The 22146-nt window shown below is 41.9% G+C and overlaps 1 protein-coding gene across 3 annotated transcripts in view; it reads right to left on the reverse strand.

The window, feature by feature from the left end:
• The window catches only part of LOC308103669 (uncharacterized protein), a 54651-nt gene that overhangs the window by 13802 nt on the left and 18703 nt on the right, over positions 1 to 22146 (reverse strand). For all 3 annotated transcript variants that reach the window (XM_080453778.1, XM_080453777.1, XM_080453779.1), the window contains 4 exons: positions 16275 to 16448; positions 12017 to 12206; positions 5586 to 5659; positions 3190 to 3318 (listed from right to left, as the gene is read on the reverse strand). In XM_080453778.1, the coding sequence (XP_080309904.1) occupies positions 3190 to 3318; positions 5586 to 5659; positions 12017 to 12206; positions 16275 to 16448 (567 nt within the window). The remainder of the gene's footprint in view (positions 1 to 3189; positions 3319 to 5585; positions 5660 to 12016; positions 12207 to 16274; positions 16449 to 22146) is intronic.

Raw genomic sequence — 22146 nt, forward strand, 5'->3', positions numbered from 1 at the left:
GAAAATAATGTAACTCAAACAGCTTATGCTTACTTTTTATATGTCTGTGTTGTGTGGGTAGACTATATATATATTCAATCTAACAATTTCTGTAATACTAAAGCCAAGAAATAATTAATTATCAGGCACACACACAAAAGCAAACCCCCAGTTTAATAATAATGGACTGGCCCTGCTCCGACTCCTGTCGACCCCCGGCCCCGGGGTACCTCCACAAAAAATAATTTAAAACATTTTTTTTTTTTTTTTTTTTATCGCGGTAATGAACCTGACGTGCGGTGCGGTATACCGTACCGCGGTATGGCGGTATTGCGGTTACCGCACCCAGCCCTAGTGCCAATCGCGTAGTACTACACGAACCTAAATAATTGCGCAGCGTGCCAGTCGCTTAGTTCTACGCGAAGTGGTCTTTTTTTCTTTCTTTTTTTTCCGCAGGTTCACATTTCATTGTAGGCCTCCCTCGCAGTGACACATTTCATTGTAGGCCTCCCTCGCAGTGACACATTTCATTGTAGGCCTCCCTCGCAGTGACACATTTCATTGTAGCACACCCGGATATGGAAATATCCGTATCCGGAGATTTTCGTTCCCACCCGCCGTCGCTCTAAATCTTCCCCATATCCGCTATTATCTCGGAGTTTTTTTTCTCCTCGCTGAACGCTGTTTAACTCTTTCAATGCCATGCTTATTTATGGAATTTTGGTTCTGAGTGCCACAGCCAAATTCATTGTAAAAAAAGCCGAGATACAGCCTTTTTCAGTAAAAAGTTAAACAAAGAGTGAATGGAGCAGCAAATCTTCAAATCATCATATCTTGGGTTCTGAACATGTTTACGTCTTACGTCTTAGACGTCATGTGGCACACAGGGCGTCAGGCCACTTCACATAGACCGCGACTACTGCAAAATGGAATGTCGCCGATTGAAACGGTCTTCTCTGGGCCACTCACACAGCTACCCTGTGTGTCTACAAACAGTTTAACGCGCGATCTTAAGGTATTTAGCGAGGTCTGTGGCGACGTGAAAAAAACAAAAAAACAACAATAAATTGCTGGCACTGGTGAGTACATTATGATATTAAACTCTGGCGTGGAATGTGTTAAACAGTCTGTGTTTGCGGTGGCGTAGGATATTTGATGATTCTACAGGCTTTGCTGACACAACGTCCATCATTTATGTCCTGGATGGAGGGAGGCTCACATCCGCTGATGCGCTGCGCTGTCTGCATGACCCTCTGCAGTGGTTTGTGCTGAAGGGCGGTACAGTTCCCATACCAGGCAGTGATGCAGCCGGTTAGGATGCTCCCAGTGGTGCCTCTGTAGAATTAAGGCCTGTAGGACTTTGAACCCCATGCCAAACTTCTTCAGTCGCTTGAGGTGATAAGAGGCGTTGCTGTGCCTTCTTCACCATAGACATACAGTATAAAGGTAGACGCCTCCTCCGGCTCTGAGGCATCTGTATCTCGGGCGCGCTCCAGCTTCCGCCCTCCCTCGGGAAGTTTCCGTGTGTGTCACAGAAGGGGACGTTTCGGTTGGCCAATCAGAGGCCTACCGAACGTCCCCTTCTGTAACGCATATGCGGAAACTTCCCGAGGGAGGGCGGAGGCAATACAAGGTATTGCGATACCGGTCGCTCCAATGAACTGCAGAGGCCAATGAGGTATCTAGGTTTCTATATCTATGTTCTTCACCACATGGCCGGTGTGCTTGTTCCAGGAGAGGCCCTCTGTGACGTGTACGGCGAGGAACTTGTAGTTGCGGACCCTCTCCACTGCGACGCCGGCGATATAGATGGGGGCGTGCTCTTTTTCCGGGCCTCCAGTAGCCGGCGATCAGCTCCTTGGTCTTGTCGATGTTGACAGACGGGTTGTTCTCCAGACACTGTTGTGTCACGTTCTAGATCGCTCTCCTGTACACCGTCTCATTTTTGTATTGATTGCTTTTTTGATTAATCGAAAAATCGAGAAGCATGTTTTTTTTAAGTAATTTGTTTTCTTTTTTATACATCAACAAATGGATGTTATAATTGACCAATCAGTCTGATTAATCACCTAACACTATTTTATGCAACAGTGTTGTACAAAAATCGCAAAAATACAACATCTACAAGCTCACAACGTGTCACTATTTTAAAAAGGGAGAAAAAGGGAAAAGCATTTCCCTCTGAAAATCAATGTTTTATTGAAATTGATGATTGATTATTTTTTATAATCTATTAAATGGATGAACTGTTGCACCACTGGACTAGACAGGGTACACTTAGTGGACTAGACAGGGTACACTTAGTGGACTAGACAGGGTACACTTAGTGGACTAGACAGGGTACACTTAGTGGACTAGACAGGGTACAGTTAGTGAACTAGACAGGGTACAGTTAGTGGACTAGACAGGGTAGAGTTAGTGGACTAGACATGTTATGGTCAGTGGACTAGACAGGGTACAGTTAGTGTACTAGACAGGTACAGTCAGTGGACTAGACATGTTATGGTTAGTGTACTAGACAGGGTACAGTTAGTGGACTAGACATGTTATAGTCGGTGGACTAGACAGGGTAGAGTTAGTGGACTAGACAGGGTACAGTTAGTGTACTAGACAGGGTACAGTTAGTGGACTAGACATGTTATGGTTAGTGTACTAGACAGGGTACAGTTAGTGGACTAGACATGTTATAGTCGGTGGACTAGACAGGGTAGAGTTAGTGGACTAGACAGGGTACAGTCAGTGGACTAGACAGGGTACAGTCAGTGGACTAGACAGGGTACAGTTAGTGGACTAGACAGGGTACATTCGGTGGACTAGACAGGGTAGAGTTAGTGGACTAGACAGGGTACAGTCAGTGGACTAGACAGGGTACAGTCGGTGGACTAGACAGGGTAGAGTTAGTGGACTAGACAGGGTAGAGTTAGTGGACTAGACAGGGTAGAGTTAGTGGACTAGACAGGGTAGAGTTAGTGGACTAGACAGGGTAGAGTTAGTGGACTAGACATGTTATAGTCGGTGGACTAGACAGGGTACAGTTAGTGGACTAGACAGGGTACAGTCAGTGGACTAGACAGGGTACAGTTAGTGGACTAGACAGGGTACAGTCAGTGGACTAGACAGGGTACAGTTAGTGGACTAGACAGGGTACAGTTAGTGGACTAGACAGGGTACACTTAGTGGACTGGACAGGGTAGAGTTACTGGGTCTCACCACTGGACTCTTTGAGGATGTCCTCCAGGCGCTGGGTCATCCCTCGCTCGTCCGTGTCCTCTTCTTCGCTGCTCTCCACCCGCCGTCGAATCACCTCCTTGATCCGCAACAGTGCCCCCAGCAGGTTCTCTGTGCATCGACAACCGCAGGGATGTTTTTGTTATTATTATTTTTTTTATCTCTCAGCACTATGACTGTTAGTAGGAATAAACACAGAAGTACCCGGGAGGAAGTGGACTAAGAAAGGGGGAGGGAAAAAAACATTTCTTGTTTAACACAAAAAAAAAAAAATTGGTTCCCAGATAGTTTTTTATTTAAACTTAATGTTTTGCATTCCAGTTTGTCTCATTTGAATGATATAGTTTTTATGCAAACAGCATAGACCAGAGGTTCCTATAAACCTATTCTGGATCAGGGCCCTCGTCTTGAATACCTAGAAAGTGTTCACGGCCCGTGTGTTAGATTTTAGGTGTGTCAATCCTGTCTATCATGCTTGCACATTGTGACATTGGCATGCTCCATGGCTCTGGGCACACCTAACACACTCATTATTAATTTGTGTGGTGCAGCTGTGTTGCTTACTAGTCTGCCATGTTTTTTATTCTGCTGTAGTTTTTAACCTGCACTGGAAAACAAACTACAAATGGCGTCATGCCCCTTTAAGTTCCTATTTATTGGCATCACAATGAAAACTAATTTATCAAGGTTTTAAAGCAAAAAATGCCATGAAATCTTTTTACATTCATCTTTTTAATATTGATGTTATATGATGTCTATAAAATCTTAGCGTTTTCCCAATTATTTCGGGCCCCATTTGCAATATCCTGACGCCCACCAGTGGGGCCCTGGCCCACAGGTTGATAAACCACACTGGCACAGATAGACAGACAGAGGTCGTGTCTTTTCTTGTTGCTGCTGATAATGCATGCTGGCACGGTGCTTCTTCCTCAATGCAAAGCTCCTCCCTCTCCCAGATCATGTGACCCCTGGCAACCTTTTCTGTCTGTCTCAATGATTCTATTATGGATTTAACTCCTCTTTTACCCTTGACTCGTCTCACTAGGAGGGAGAAAAGGTTGTGTGAGACTCGCTCCTACTTTGCACTTGCCCGTCCGACCCATTCTCTCACTCTCACTCTCTCTCTCTCTCTCTCTCTCTCACACACACACACACACACACACACACACACACACATCGCAGCAGTCAGTGTAATTGAGGTCAGGCTTCCCCGGAACTGGAACGCTGCCAAAGTCCTGGCTTTTTGGAAGTTCACCCGTCGAGTTTCGCTGCTAGCCATAAACACATATGTATTTACAGTTTTATTTTATACAAATTACAGCGATGAAGAGAGACAAAAGAGAAAAGAGGGAGAGAGAGGGAGGGGGAGAGAGAGAGAGAGAGAGAGAGAGAGAGAGAGAGAGAGAGAGAGAGAGAGAGAGGCGGCGGATGGGAAAAAAATTACCCATCATGGGAGTGAAGGAAGGAAGGAAGGAAGGAACAGGCGAGAAAGAGGAAAAGAGGAAGTGGGGAAGGGGGGGGGGGGTTATTCGTGAGGTTAGGCCTGTGAATCTTGGCCCTCTGCCAAAGCAGCGAGGAGAACCGCTGAGGAGGAACACTGGAGCCAAAAGTAAAAAACCTTCACAACGGAATGCCAGCCCAAAAGCACTGGAATGTTTGGAACGTTGAACTCCCGGGGAAAGAGGACAAAGGAAGTGGCCCGGGCTGAATTATAAGAAGCTAGCTTACCAGGAATGGTGGGAGTGGAGGGCGGCCAGATTTTTGGTGGCGTGGAATTGAAATGTTGTGGGTTATCATAACGTTTGCTGTCGGGGCAGAAACCTCTCATCTCTGTATTTTAACTTTTTGTGTTTTCGTAAATTAACCCCCTACTTGATCATAACTACAGTCACACAAAAGCATCAAAAGCAGCAGATTTGCGCCGTGCGACGAGCTTGTAGATCTGCTACTTTTGCTGTTTTTTAATTTGTATCCTGTAAAAGTAACAGTTTTGGACATATGAGGTTTCCACCCAACAGAGACGATAAAAAAGATTGGGTAATTTTTTTCATTAAGGTGGAATTTGAGGACTGTAAGCATTGAGTGCAGTGAGTCACAGAAAAGTCTTAATTTGAAACAAATGACACAATACACTCACCACCCATGACTGGGCAAATTGTAGCAGAGAGAGAGAGAGAGAGAGAGAGAGAGAGAGAGAGAGAGAGAGAGAGAGGAGAGAGAGAGAGAGAGAGAGAGAGAGAGAGAGAGAGAGAGAGAGAGAGAGAGAGAGAGAGAGAGAGAGAGAGAGAGAGAGAGAGAGAGAGAGAGAGAGAGAGAGGTAGAGAGAAAGAAGGAAAGAAAGAAAGAAAGTGAAAGTGGTTGTGGCATTTAGTACTGACCATATTCCTGGTTTAGCCCCCAAAGTTTGATCTTGTTGGCTTCGTGCTGTGCCTTCTTCTTCAGACGACAGGCCCTGGGAACACACACACACACACATTTTAACAATTCATTCATGTCCACATAAAGGAGAGCATACTTATCCTTATCCATACAAGGACACAAATATTAACCCATTAAGACCGGGAACGCATCTGTGTCATTTTTAGATTTCTTTGGCTATTCAAAAATAGCAGATATACAAGCTCATAGTGCGGCACCGAGTGCCACGCTATGAGCTTGTAGATCTGCATTTCTTTTGGGATTTTTTTTGCAAATCTTTCAATATATATATATTTTTTTAAAGCGAACATTTGTAACTCAAATCTTTGCTTCTGGAGATTCTACAAATGTCTTCTAAATCCGAACATTAGGGGAAAAAAAAACTATGTTGCTATAATAATATCAGTGGTTCTCAAACTTTTTCATGTCAAGGACCCCCAAAATGATATGTATTTGGCCGTGGACCTCCATCTCAAAATATTTTGTTCCAGGGCTTTAAAAATTAATCAAAGATTTGCACACATTTTCACGATTTCTTCAAAAATCAGATCTACAAGCTCGTAGCGCAGCACTCGGTGCCACGCTATGAGCTTGTAGATCTGCTATTTTTAAATAGCCAAAGAAATCTAAAATGCTTTCCCAGATTAAATGGGTTAAAGGTGCAGGTTACATTCACAAAATCATGGCATATGTCTTCATGATATAATAAGCATGTCACTCAGTACTCTATGGGTATAAGTAGCAGCGTCTCCTCCATATGTGCATGGCGGCTGCCAATTATGGCAGAGACAGCACAATACTTTGCCAGCCTTTTTGCCTCCCAAGTTGTTGAAGTCCTCTAACAACCAGTCTGTGGGTATGTATGTATGTCCTAGGCTGCCAAATACAAAAACAAATAGTCTGCACCTATAGCCCAGCTCGGAGATGGTATAGGAGCGGTTGGTATTTAATGACCGTAGTCATAAAAGGCCCTAGGCTAAGGTGCAGGCTATCTCAAATACTGTCAAATATGTAAAGATGTCTGACACACACACACACACACACACACACACACACACACACACACACACACACACACACACACACACACACACACACACACACACACACACACACACACACACACACACACACACACACACACACACACACACACACGTGTAAAGTAACTAAGTACATTTACTCAAGTAACGTACTTAAGTACAAGTACTTTTACTTCTACTCCACTACATCTCAGAGGCAAATATAGAGACAATTATTTGAAAACTTTAGTAGTTATGTTGCAGATTTTGATTATTATTACAAAACATACATTAACCACTTCAGCCCTTGTGAGCTTGTAGATCTGCTATTTTCAAAAGATTTTTTATACATTTTAGACATATGAACACTTGTGAAACGGGACATTTTGCATAAAGAGTACTTTCTACTTTTGGTACTTTAAGTACATTTTGATACCAATACTTTTGTACTTTTACTCAAGTAAATTAATAATACCGGACTTTTGATGTAACAGAATATTTCTGCATTGCAGTATTGATACTTTTACTTAAGTTAAAACACTTGAGTACTTTTCCCACCACTGCACACACACAGGTGAGTCAAGGAGAAGAACATCTAGGGACACACAACCGCATCACGCTCTAGTAGAACGGAGGCAGGAGGAAATCCCCCTGTGCAGTTCCCACTGTCTGTGCTCCCCACATGGCTCTGCGTTATTGAGACAGATGGCTCCCGCTGCGAGCTCTTGGAGAGCAATGAATGGAAGATGTATTCCCAAGCTGGAGGGGTGACTGAGTCCAAAGCTCCCCGCCTCTCCTCTGCTCCCATTATCAACACAAGTAAGACGCGCGAACGCGGGAAGCGAACGCAAAAAAAGTAAAATAAATATGAAAAAAAAAGAAAAGAAAAAAAAATACAATAAAAATCTGCGTTAAAAGGAGCATCTTAGAAAAATACTAATTGACAAAAAAAAAACTTTGAATGTTTTTGAACAATTCAACAAAGTGTTTGAAGTGCCTGTTTCACCCACTTCCGGGGGGCGGAGCCAAAATCCGAGCCCGAAGTATTTGTTCGTAGACCCCCACTTAGGGGGGGTAGAAAAAGTTTCGGAGCGATTCGGGCACTTTTCATTTAACATGGGGTTTCAATGGGGAGTTTTTAGGAGCCTTCTCCGGGGCGTGGCTTCCGGGGGAAGGGGCGGGCTTAAACGCAACCTTGACAGGTGTGTTCAGTTTTCAAAGACCTTTCATTTGATGTATGGTACGTCTAAATTGGACATTTACTTATCTCAGAGGAGCTGCACACAGGCAGTGCACACAGAGACACAGAGACACAGAGAGAGAGAGACACAACCCGAGCACGGTTTCATAGTAAGCTCCACTTGCGCGGAGGCGCGCCTTCGGCGCGCCTCCTTGCGCTGCGTTCGCAACCAGGCTGGCTCTTTTTAAAGGGGAGCTCCACCAATACAATTCAGGGTGTCAAAAATAGCAGATCTACAAGCTCATAGCGCGGCCCTAAAGTGCCGCGCTATGAGCTTGTAGATCTGCTATTTTTTAATAGCCAAAGTATAAAATATGGGACGCTATAATTTTGCTGGGGACCCTCTGGATCCACTCCAAATTCATAATTTAATAATATAATCGATTAATAATTTATCCCTATTTTGGGCATGTCGGTATAGGCAAAAAGGTTTCAAAAAATGGCAAAATGAAAATAGCCGATCTACAAGCTTGTCGGTGTCATCAAGCGTGTGTCCGACAACCGTGAAAAGTGGAACGGAAAATATAACAGCTTGGGTTTAAAAGATCAGGGAACTGACCGATGGAAGTAATTTGTTTCTCCCCCCCCTCATTACAAGCAGGAATTGTGTGAAGAGAGAAGATGAGTGGAAATGTTTACGTTTTGTAACTTTGTAGCTGCTTGTGTGAAGTTGAAGCCAGCTCGATTTTATGTTGTATCTTTGTAGCTACACGTGTTTCCTGGGCATCAGTTTGTATATTTTCATGTTGCTGGCTTCCACTGAAAAATGAATGGTTTGCCTGTAGCTTTGTTGCTTGCTAAGAGTGAACGCCACACATAACGCCAAACAACTCATGTTTGATGTGCTCATCCTCCACCGCTTGTTTGTTTGTTTGTCTGTTTGTTTTCTCATCCCTCAAGCAAACTACCTCAGCACGCCTGGTTTTTGATGGTGTCATGAAAAGAACTTAAGACGACAACAGTGTTTGGAATCATAAAAAAAGCATACACATGTATGCCGGAGGAGATACAATGCTTGTACTGTATGTGAAAGCCAGCAGAATTGTTGTGCCCCCACCCCCCCCCCTCTGTACTGTGGCAATGAGCCAAAAAGCAAAGTTATGACATTGCTATATTTGCCTGCTTGAAGAACCCCGCCTGCCTCTCTCTTCCTTTTCCTCTACTAACGACAACTCCTGTCATCTGTTGCTTCCGTTCACAGTTGAACTTTACATGACTCTGCTCTGCCGTCTCCTCCACCTTGACGCCTGTCTCCCTCCATCCTGCAACGCCCCCCCCCACCCCCCACAACAACCTATGCATCCGTCCGTCCATCCGGCCTTCATTTTTCTGTCATACCGTGTGGTTCCCAAACTTTTTAGCTCAAGACCCAAAAGAGAAAATAGATGTTTGCCCGGGACCCAAACTAGTGAAAATAGTAGATCTACAAGCTGCTTGTAGATCGGCTATTTTCTCTTCTTCTTAAAAGTTAAATTGATGGAATTTATACATTTTATGTAAAAGAAAAAAAAATTATGTACAGTATGAAAAACTTTGAATATATATTTTTTTGAAAATATTTTAAATATATATATATATATATTTTTTTTAAAGAAACAAAAAAGGGGGACATTTACTCGCGACCCACAAAAATGGATCCACAACCCACAAATGGGTCCCGACCCACTGTTTAGGAAACAATGGTGTACAAGGTTGCACCATCATAATGCAAATCAAATCAATTCATTTCCATGCAGGATTTAGTTGCCGTCAGTCCTGATCCGAGTTACTTATCCCCTTTCAACCTGGCAATCCTACTTTGGGCATGTCTTTATAGGTGATTACAATTTCTCCCAAAATTTCAAATATTGCTTGTATATCTGCTATTATTGAATAGCCAAAGTATAAAATAATTGTTTTAGCTAAAATCTTAAATGACACAGATGCGTTCCCGGATTGAATGGGTTCATGTTGAGTGTCTGCCAACACACAGTCTCTCTCCCAATCCCAACTTTATATATAGCTGCACAATGCATACTTCAAGGCCAGTGGCTCATCAGGTTGGTGCCTTGCATGGTTTCCTCCGCCATCAGTGTGTGAATGTGTGTGTGAATGGGTGAATGTAATGCACAATCATTGTGAAGCGCCTTGGATAAAAGGCGCTATATAAATGCACCATTTACCATTTTACATTTAAGGAATAGTTCAGTACTGATGGGCTTATACCCTTCATTTAACAAAATGCTTATGCCTCCAGTTGACATTTCTCAGTAACCATGGTGTCAATGTAAAAAGTGTGATTAGTGATAGAGATTAGTGGCTGCTGGACAGCTTTGTGTATCTGGTGTGCTACCTACGTGTCTGAAATATTTCAAGACATTGCTTGTCTTGTGTTAGTAGCTCTGGTCCAAGGTCTGCAGCTATTCTGCCCATGCAATGGTAGACTTCATTGTTTTGCATAATAAGAGTTCTAGTCCAGTGCTCCTCAACCTGTGGGTCCACATGATTTTTGGGGGTCTACTGTACATATGACAGTGAAGTGATTTAATGACTTTTAAGACCTTTTTTTTTAATTCAATGAAAAAATGCCATTACTACATCAAAAGTAATCAACAAACTATACTATGAAAACTGGTCAAACATTTGCCAAATGTATTTTTGAAGATAGCTGATCTACAAGCTCACAACGCCTCGCAACGCGAGGCTTTGTGAGCTTGTAGATCAGCTATTTTTGCAATATTGCCTCAACTCCTACGATTCCAATTGCTTGTCTGGGTGAGGGGTCCCCAGATCAAATATGATTATTTTGGGAGTCCCCAGTTCAAATATGATTATTTTGGGACTTTTTTAGGTCCAGGTTGAATTGGCTGTAAATAATTACCCTTCAAAACATTTCCACAATGCAGACATTAATAGCTGCCGCTAAACAGTAAACATATTAACTTTGCTGTCTCGGTGTCTCTGAGGTTAATGTCTGTTTATTTACCAGCTGATGTAGATGAAGCGCAATGCAGTAAAATATAGACCTTGTCAGTGGAATTGCGTTGCTAGGGAACAGTTTGGGTCCCAGTTTATTAGCTGTCAGCTACTGATATTCAAAAACACTGCTACAGGATATTAACTTGGGACCCGTTTGGAATGTTTGTGTTGTGTGTGACAAAAAGTCTATACAAAGGATCGGAATATCTTCAGGCGTATTATCAATTCTCAATCTCAATCCCCATGTTGAAGATAAAATGTGGACGTGGACATCCCTATTTAGAAGTTCGTTGTCATTTTGCATTTATTTACAGGTGCCAATATCGAAAGGAACAAAATCACTGGGCCAAATATTTCTTTAATATACAGTGAATTTCTCAACAGGTTTTATTTTGGTTTTTCATTTCAGTACTTCATAAATTGATGAAGCCAAACCAATGGCAACACCTCTGAACTCTCACATCCCTTTTCTAGAGCTAACATTCGGCAAAAACTAGCAGAAGTACAAGCTCACAACGTGAGTGTTACATCACAAGCATTGCGATGTGTTGTGAGCTTGTAGGGTGGCTATTTTTGGCGAAAGATATTTGGTGTAGAGTAAAACAGAGACTGTCAAATAAGTACAGGGTTAGTATAGGGTTTAAGTTGTTAACGAAAAGGCTACTTTCTAATCGACAGCAAGTTCTTCCAGGTCACAGATGAACCTATAAGATATAGAAAGGAACACAGGTCCAGTGGGAACCTAAACACTGTGAGCAATTTTTTCTTATTGCTTATTGCTTTGAAAAATGGTCGGGAAAAAGTACCTAAATAAACCGAGTTCCTGTGTCTACACAAAACAGGAGGTGGTGCCCCCAGAGGCAAACATATAAATTATTTTCCTTTTTCTTTACCGAATGGGTTCCCAGATTGTGCCCAAAATGACTAGTTATTAGGCCTTAAATGTCAAAAATATTACATGTATTTGGGCCCCCATTTAAAATATAAAATATAAAATATAAAATATAAAATATAAAATATAAAATATAAAATATAAAATATAAAATATAAAATATAAAATATAAAATATAAAATATAAAATATAAAATATAAAATATATATAAAAGCATGGTGGCCAGAGTTCTCAGGTGCCCAGTGCCCACTATGCCAGTTACCTAATAGAGCAGCGTACCTGGATGCCAGTTTGTTCTTCTCCTTGCGGGAGCGGGCGCGGGCCACGGCGGGCAGGTCGTTGACCGGGCCCATGCCGTCGATGGCGGCGTTGAGCTTCTGCAGCTGCTCGCCGATGTTGTGGAGTTTCTGGGGGTTGGGCGTCAGGTCACTGGCGTCCGTCTTACGAGCTTTACGCCTCCCCTTCTTTCCTGGAGGACAGATGCAGCAAGGCTTACGTCACTACTAGGCCTGTCACAATTATTACATAATCGCCTAATCGCAATTTTTTTGCATAATCGTTTCCATGTTGAAAAATGTTCATACATTTTCAAACATTTTCCAAGAATAGCAGAAATAGCAGATCTAAAAACTTACAACGTGTCACTTTGTGATGCGTTGTAAGCTTGTAGATCAGCTATTTCTGCAAAACATTTTTTTTTTTAAATATGCCAGTAATTTCTTTGTATTTTTTCATAACTGCCCCGTGCAACTTTTGATTACAAAGCCTAAAAGGCAAACAGAAAATTCATTTTAATTCATGTGTTCCAATGCCAAACACACAATTAAATCGTTAATCACAATTATTTGTGTGACAATTAATCGTCAACTTAAATCTGTAATCATGACAGCTCTAGTCCCAAAGAAAACTAGACAAACATTTCTTTTGACTTCTAATTAGTTCACTTCTTTCTTTTCTTACTATTGTTATTTCTTTACCACCTTAGGTGCAAATGATTGTCTTTTGTAAAATATGTGTTAAATACCTCCTCTATATTCTGATAGTAATCATTGCTATGGGATGTTTGTTCAGAAACAGGGGTCTATCTCCCTGTCTCTCCAGCTCTCTAGTAAACAGAAAATGCATTTGCAGAAAATTGGTACGCAACCCAGCTGAAAATAAACGTTGCAATGTGACACGTACAGTTAGACAAATGTTTGACAACAGAAACTTTGTCTTTTCAGATGGGGGTCAGTGGCCAAATACATATCAATTCTGGGGTCCTTGACATGAAAATGTTTGAGAACCACTGACCTAATGGTATGACCTCTGCCTATCATGAAATGTGATAAGATTCCCAAGCAATGTGACAGCAATCCCAAAAACTGCCGTCCCAAGACATGACCGTTGTGTGACGTGTCATTCATGTTTCTCGTGGCCCGCAATTTTTTTTAACTCTTTGACTGCGGACGACGCGATAACGCGTCAAGTGCTACTTTGTCCAGTTGGCCGTCGACGCGTTCGACGCGCTGGACGCGCGTTCATTGTTTAATCTCTGATTGCGCTATGCTGCTTAATATTCAATGTTATTCTCGAGTTCCACTTACTTCACGGACATCTGCATCCGGTTTCATGACCTGGATTCCGTTTCCGGTTTTTGATTCTTTTCCCCAGTCATTTTCGTCCAAAATAGGTAAATAAACGGTCTTTCACACGGTATGACGGACAAACGGACAGTTTCTCTTCTATAATCTATGGTCTGGGTGACGATCAGTCATCGCCGTCGTGTATCACATCGTAATTTTGGCGATCAAAACAATCTGGGACGACGTCACTTCCGTTTTCATGTTTTTCCCTGTCTAATCTATCAAGAAGGGTGAGAGAGTCCCAACGACCTGATCAAGCAGTCATGTGCTGCTCTCTAGTGGCGTATTTGTGCTGGGTCTTTACATTATGTCCCCTTAAATTATTTTCATGAGAAAAATTCAAAATATAAAAATAAAAAAACACGAAAATTGCTGGCACTGGGGGAGTACTTTATGAAAATACTCTAAGAGACTCGAGTCGGTTCGAGACTCGACTCGGACTCGTGGCTGCAAGACTCGAGACTTGACTCGGACTCGACCCTCAAAGACTCGAGACTTGACTCGGACTCGACTCTCAAAGACTCGAGACTTGACTCGGACTCGAGGCTAAAGACTCGAGACTCGACTCGGACTCGAGCTCAGAGACTCGTGGACATCTCTGATGGAAATAAGAGGTGTCTCTGGCCGACAGCAACGATATATTATATTATAATCCAAAAAAGAGAGGGTGGAGCAGAGACGGAGAGGCTGAAGAAAAGAAAGGCCCTATCTAACCGTATACTGTAAATAATGAGGGGATGAAAACCTCTCATTTGGGTGGCTGCCTGATAGCTGTGTGTGTGTGTGTGTGTGTGTGTGTGTGTGTGTGTGTGTGTGTGTGTGGTGAGTACTTCACTGACTGATGTGAAACTGACAGCTATCGAGCATCGAGCATGCAGCCTACCGAATGCGGTGAAGTAAAAGCTGTGTGTGTGTGTGTGTGTGTGTGTGTGTGTGTGTGTACGCCTCTGTGTGACATGACAACGGAGTGACAAGAAGACAGAGACAGAGTGAAGTGACAGGAGATGTTTTTCAACGTGGCCATTCCCCTGTCATGACGACAGTGGCATTGCATGGTTTCATAGCCTGCATCCCTCATACATTAAAGGTCAGCGATACCCGACCTGTGGGGCGGGGCCCAATAGTGGGCTGTGATGATATTGTTGTTACAATGTTCGCCTATTATGACATGCCCAGAAGAATAGGGATGCTAGGGTTGGTTGTGTGGTTGAGTGCATCAGACATGATACGACATGAAGCTTTGCAGCAGCAAGTTCTTCCCTCAGCTTGTTGGATGATCCTGTACACTGGCTCTAAAAACATTTTCATTTTCATTCCCCAGAACTCTGAGAGTGTACGAATGGAACCGTATAAGGGTCCATTTGGTTCCATTTGTACACTCTCAAGAGATACAGACCTGTGTAAGACCTGTGTCCATTTAGAACCCCCTCCTCAAGGAACGCTGAGGGTCCCTGGGAACTCACTTTTGAGAACCAACCACTGATCCTGTGCATCCTGATTCAAATTCAAGAGCTCAGCTTTGCTGGTCAGAGTCCAAGCGAAATGGAAGAACAGAGAGAGAGAGAGAAAGAGAGAGAGCGCAAATGGAACGATGGAGGTATAAGTGACAACGTGAACGGAATGGAACAGCCTCAGTGTGGGTGTGTTATGGAGAGCGCCCGATGTAACAAGGGAGGCAGGCTGCATTAACAAAGTGATAAGAGAATGTGGTTTTTGCCTTCTAATAAAAGGACAGTATATAGACCCAGTATGTGCGTGCGCGTGCATGGGTCCGTATATTATGGTATCTTGTTTCATTCGCTCACTCTCTCTCTCTCTCTCTCTCTCACTCTCTCTCTCTCTCCTCGTATTTATTTCACCTTCTCTTAGCCCCTCCATGTTGAAAATACAGTGTCTGTCTTTAATGACAGTTGCGGGTTCGGGTCAGGTTTTGAAAATAGATGCGTTGAAGCTGGTCAGTTCGAACTATTAATAACTGTGGTGCGGGTCGAAGAAAGAGCAATTCGCGTATCACTATTACACTATGACAACTATTGTTTGTTTTTTTACCCTCTTGGATCATTGTGTGTGCCTGGTGGTGCGTCATGGCACACATACCGGTCAAATAATGGGCAGCCAGAACCCTTCTTGAAGTTCCTGGTACAATATTGATTACCAATCCAACCATGGCAGTGCATTTGATTCTAATTGGCTATAAAGGCTGGGTGTGGCTGTGATATCTACTGAAAATCTATTACTTTTAACCCTAACCCAAGCACAAAACATCACCAGAGTGCAATAAATGAAGTCATCCTGACTAAAATGTTCTTGGGGGAAAATGCCGCTTTGCCACTTTCTACCTGGCGTCCCCTATTTTGGGCATGCCATTAAAAGGGATAGTTCACCCCCAAAATGACTTTTTTTCTATCGATTAGTCACCCCATGGAGACTTGAATTCATGGATATTTTGTAGATCTTGTCGCATTCCTAAGCCAATAATTTGATAACCGGCAGCGGTTCCGGTAGGAGACACAAAGAGTCTCCTTTGTGTCTCCTACCGGAACCGCTGCCTACCGGTCCGCTGGTCATCAAATTATTGGCTTAGGAATGCGACAAAAACAAAAAAATATCCATGAATTCAACTCTCCATGAGGTGACTAATCGATAGATAAAACTATCCCTCGGCCAAAATGTAAAAAAAAATGTTTCAATCAATATCTAACATGTCACGATGCAACACGTTGTGAGCTTATAGATTGGCTATTTCTGCTATTCATCGTATGACAAATTATATAGGGTTTAAGTTGTTAACTGACTTGTGACTATAGCTTCCCAGCCTGATTTTCCCAGTCCACCTCTACTTGGAGGCTCTCTGAGATGTTAGTCATTGTAATGCAGTTCACTAGCCGAGTGGGAATCATTGGTATGCTCACCCTCTCTGCGATACAGTGTGCTCGGTAGAGTACTGGAGCTCCAGGACAGCGACCAGCGCACCTCTCCGCCCAGCTTCTTCTTGGCGGCGGACTCCCGGGCTCGCCGGTACTCCCAGAAACAGCGGCGCTTCTGCGGACGCTCCCCCGGACGCTTGGCCGGCTCTGCTTCTACCTCTGCAAGAACAGACACACACACACACACACACACACACACACACACACACACACACACACACATCCCTTATGAATCACAAGTGGGTCTTAAACTCTAACAAGACTAAATGTATGCTATTTACAAGGTCCCCAAACACAAACCCCTCTATAGGTATTCATACCTTTAAACAGTGGTGGAAGAAGTACTCAGATATTTTACTTAAAGGGATATTTCACTTTCAAAAAAACCATTTGGTCATTTTATGATCTACCTACAAGGCCTTTGTGAACCCCCCAGACATTTTATAAGTTGCTTGATTCAGTATTTAGATATTTGATATTCATTTAATCAGACACGCCCCCTTCCTATTACAAAAAAGTAACTTCAAACTCCATTTTAACCATGTTAGATTCATCAAAAACACCCGTCCTTGGTTCTGGTGACTCATACCGCCCCCCTAATACGCGAGGGGGCCGGTGTTTTTTCAATTACTTTTTTCATTTATTTTATTTTTTTAAATTGGAAAATGAAAGAAAAAAAATACAATAAAAAATATATTTAAAAAAATGAAAACAATTATCGGAAAAACACGGCCCCCTCACGCATTAGGAGGGCAGGGTGAGTCACCAGAGCCAAGGACGGGTGTTTTTGATGAATCTAACATGGTTAAAATGAAGTTTGAAGTTACAATGGGTTTGTATAGGAAGGGGGCGTGTCTGTTAAAATGAATATCAAATATCTAAATACTGAATCAAGCAACTTATAAACTGGGGGGTTCACAAAGGCCTGAGTAGACGATAAAATGACCAAAAGTTTTTTTGAAAGTGAAATATCCCTTTAAGTAAAAGTAGCAATACCACAATATAAACATACTCGTAAATAAAACATATAGTAAAAGGCTTGTGTTCAAAATTTTACTCGAGTAAAAGTACAAAAGTATTGGTATCAAAATATACTTAAAGTACCAAAAGTAAAAGTAATAAAATGTTTGAAAATAGCAGATCTACAAGCTCACAACGCATGTAGATCGGCTATTTTCAAATAGCCTACGTATAAAATACGGCTGAAGTGGTTAATGTATGTTTTATAATATAATTTATATTATTTATATCTGCAAAATAACTAGTTACTAAAGTTTTCAAATAATTGTAGTGGAATAAAAGTATAATATTTGCCTCTGAAATGTAGTGAAGTAGAAATTGGAAATACTCCAGTAAAGTTAAAAATACCTCAACATTTTACTTAAGTACAGTACTTGAGTAAATGTACTTAGTTACTTTATACCACTGATTTAAAGGTGAACAAATTGAGTTCGTCACCTCCTATAAATATCTGGGCATTTGGTTAGCTGTAAAGCTTTCTTTTAAGACCCACGTGGAACACCTAACAAAACAGTTAAGGGGAAAAATTGGTTTCCTTTACAGAAATAAGGCATGTTTCTCTCTTTCGAACAGAAAAACCATTGTTCAAGCTGCAGTTATGTCTGTCTTTGACAATGGAGATATTCTATATATGCATACTTGAAGACTATCCTATATATTCTATATTTGCATACTTCAGTATCCATATTGAAGCCTCTCGAAGCAGTCTACCACAGTGCTTTACGCTTCACTACCGGCGATGGCTTTCTCACTCGTCATCACTGTATTTCATATGAAAAACTGGGATGGGCTTCTAAATGGTAAATGTTGCATTTATATAGCGCTTTTATCCAAAGCGCTTTACATAGATTGTGCATTACATTCACCCAGTCACACACACATGCATACACCGATGGCAGAGGAAACCATGCAAGGCACCAACCTGCTCATCGGGAGCAATTAGCGGTTCAGCGTCTTGCTTAAAGACACTTCAACACTAACTCTGGGGGAGCCAGGGATCGAACTGGGAACCTTGCGGTTTCCATCCGGCCGCTCTACCGGCCACACTACCCTTGAGCCACTGCCAGCTCCCCCACCTTCTCTCTCCATTCGTAGAGAACAACATTGTGTTTTATTTATTTATAAGGCCCTGTGTGCCAAGCTCCCATTGTATTTATCTTGTTTTTAAATCCAAAAAACGACGGGATATCTAACGCGCTCACAGACACACATTACACTTATCACTCCACGAATGAACAGTGAACAAGGAAAGACTGCCTTCATCTTTTATGCCTTAGACCAGTGGTTTTCAACCTTTTTCATATCAAGGTCCATTATTTATTTGGCATTTGAGCCACGGACCACCATTTGATGAGCTTTAGACTCTCAGACCCAACATTTAGAATATTTTGTAATCGTTGGATAAGATTTTGTCCACAATTCCATGCTGTATTGATGTTGGTACCATAGGAGAGATAACAGGCAAACGTTGATCAAAGTAACAATTCTTTAATTAAGTTTAACAATAATGTAACTCTTGAGAGCGTAAGATGAAACCAAATATTTTACACTCTTAAAATATGGACCCTTATAGATCTTAGTTAAAGATCTATAAGGGTCCATTTGGTTACCAACTCTCTATCATTTAGCTGGGGGCCACCTGGAACCCCCTCAAGGACCACTGGTGGTCCCCGGACCACTGGTTGAGAACCACTGCCCTAGACAAATGGAATAAACTCCAGGACTCTCTGAAACTGGATCAATTAAGGTACTACTTGAGGATGCATTATATACAAGGACTGCACCTGCTTTGTGTAGCCCTTATGTATTTGCATTATGATGTTTTCTTAATATTGTTCACTATATTTCACTTTATTTAAAATTCAGTTGTTGTTTGTTTTGTGTATATGTTGTGATCATGTTGTACTCAGGGCGTCCAGGCAAAAGAGAGCGCACTCTCAATGGCCTTCCCTGATTAAATAAAGGTCAATAAAATAAAAACATGGCCAAAGGGGATGAGCTTCAGCTGTCAAATCTGCAGTAGGCTACGCAGCATTGCAAATACACACAGTGGTGGTATGCAAACTCCAGAACTTGAGTCAAAGTATAGAGACTCCCTGTCAAATATGAATGTCGAAGTAAATGTTGCTCAGTCAAATTTGTACTTGAGTTAAAGTACTGGAGTACTAAAAGTACTTAAGTATTCAAAAGTACAAATTGCATTGCAAAAGTACATTTTCTTTTTTCAATATCAATGCATTGCTGTATTGAAATTTAGACAGATTTTCATTCATCGTGAAAATAGAAGATCTACAGGCTCAAAATGCACCGCGATGCATTGTGAGAGCTTGTAGATCTTTTGTTTTCACTATATTTGAAATAGGGTATAAGTGGTTCATTCATAAGTTTCAAGATTCAAGACGTATTTATTTGTCACTGACTTATACAGGTACAAGCAGTGAAATATTGTTGGGACTTGTCCCGCAGATTGTGCTAAGCTTTGAACGGTTTAGGGCCAAAATATATTTCTGATCTTGTGCGATATCATGAACCATCCAGATCTCTCAGGTCATCTGGGAAAGGTCTGCGTTCTGTCCCTAAAACCACAAAAAAACGTGGGGAAGCAGCAGTTAGTTTTTATGCATCACATATCTGGAACAAACTCCCAGAAAACAGCAGGTCTGCTGCCACTCTTATTTCTTTTAAAACACAATTAAAGACCTTTCTGTTTGCCGCTGTTATTTGTAAATTATTTAATTTTTTGGCTGTTTACAAATCATGCTCTATTAATATTTGTATTGTGTTATACATAGGTAGAGGCCTCGTATAAGCCCTTTGGGCTTCTTGCCTCCTCCAGGCACTTTTATTTGTATATTCTGTGTACTGTTTTTTTGTATTGTTTTTACATTGTGCTAAATAAATCAAATCAAATCAAACCGTTAGTATACCATGCCTTGGTTGCGGCAAGTCGTGCGGTAACAAGTACAGGGAGCTGATGGCGGGTGTGGCGCTCCACCTCAGCAATCCATCTCCCAGGGCTCTAGCACATGAAACGGGGATAGACTCCTGTGTTTTCAGCTGATACCGACAATAATACTCTCCCACCTACTTGCTTACTTTGTTGTTATCTAATATCTTCACACAATATTTTCAATGTACAGATGCCAATGGAGTGTTGACACATTTTTATAAGCAAACGTCTTACATAGCCTAACTTAAATAACAGCTTTTCTCTAGACCCAGCACATTTTACTACATGTCAGGATTTATTTTATCTGCTGACATCTAATCTTGGGATGCAAGTCTGTGAAAATTAATAAGTCATGGGAAATGGCGTTTTCAGATAACTACCCTATCCCTCAGGGCTCTTCTCTGTTTTCTGTTATTTCGGGGAAGGCTTTCGCTGAAAATAGCCGATCGACAAGCTCACAACGCGTCGCGCTGCTTGTCGATCTGCTATTTTCTGCGAGCGCCCTCCCCACAATAAGGATGCTGGGGTTTAAGTAACAAAAAAAAGGCATGGGTTTCCGAGGCTAGGGTAACTCATTATAACCTGACACCGTCAAATGGAAGAAGCTTGCGACACACATTTTGTTTCACAGCGTACTTGCATCTGAGACTCCGGGCGCAGAATCGATGACAGACAGTTTTTCTTTTTTCAAGCTACTAGGCAGGTGATTGGATGATCCCGCCCCTAGCAGCCGCTGATTGGTTCGGACACGCAGTGTTCGGGCATGCTTACATGCAATCCCAGACCTCCCTGAAATCAAATGCAAATGAGATTTCCGGAGGGAGGGGGTTTACCAGGCTAAACTCATTATAGACTCATCTCATATTCCCACATTTATTATTGATCATTCTTTATGCTCAAGAAGGTAAATCAACATCACTTCACTTGGTATTTCTCAGGGGTGAACGAGGTTGATTCATTTCACACCTGAATAGCAAAACACATTGAACAAAAGTTCAAGGCATCCAGAAGTAATATAATTATAGCATTAATCTGGTGGTTGAAATTGGAAGATGTCATTGCACTGAAGAATCTATCTATAAATGCGTGAAATCTCTGTCCGTCCCTCTCTGTCTGTGTTTTCCCTGCATATGTTGCATAATCTACGTAGCGTCCCTAATCTGGGTCGAACATTCGGCAAGTATAGCAGATCTACAAGCTCACAACATAACGCAACGTTGTGAGCTCGGATAGCGATCGGATATAGAACCCTGGGGGTTCCCGGTCAAGTAAGTATATATATATATAGGATGGTTAAGCTCGGCAAGGCTAAGTAGGCTACGGCTAACTGCATATTAGACACCGCATTGTAGTCTAGACCAGCGGTTCTCATACTTTTGGATTTCAAGGACTCATCTTAAAAAGGGATAGTTCACCCCCAAAATTACTTATTTTCTATCGATTAGTCACCCCATGGAGACTTGAATTCATGGATATTTTTTAGTTTTTGTCGCATTTCTATGCCAATAATTTGATGGCCGACAGGCTGCCTACCAAATTATTGGCTTAGGAATGCGACAAAAACAAAAGAATATCCATGAATTCAAGTCTCCATGGGGTGACTAATCGATAGAAAAAAAGTTTTTGTTGGGGGTTGAACTATCCCTTTAACTCTGACAGTGTACACATGGAACCAAATGGACCGTAACGGGTCCATTTGGTTCCATTTGTACACTGTCAGAGTTACGGACTAGTAAGGGATCAATTTAGAACCCCTTCAAGGAACTGAGTGTCCAGCCCAGGGGCTGGACCCTACTTTGAGAACCGCTGGTTTAGACAATGTCATACATGCTACAATGACTTGTATCACCAACAGTTCAGCTTTAAAGTTGTTTTGGTTTGGTTTTG

This window comes from Gymnoscopelus braueri, assembly GCF_963280865.1.
Source record: "Gymnoscopelus braueri genome assembly, chromosome: 2".
NCBI lineage: Eukaryota > Metazoa > Chordata > Actinopteri > Myctophiformes > Myctophidae > Gymnoscopelus > Gymnoscopelus braueri.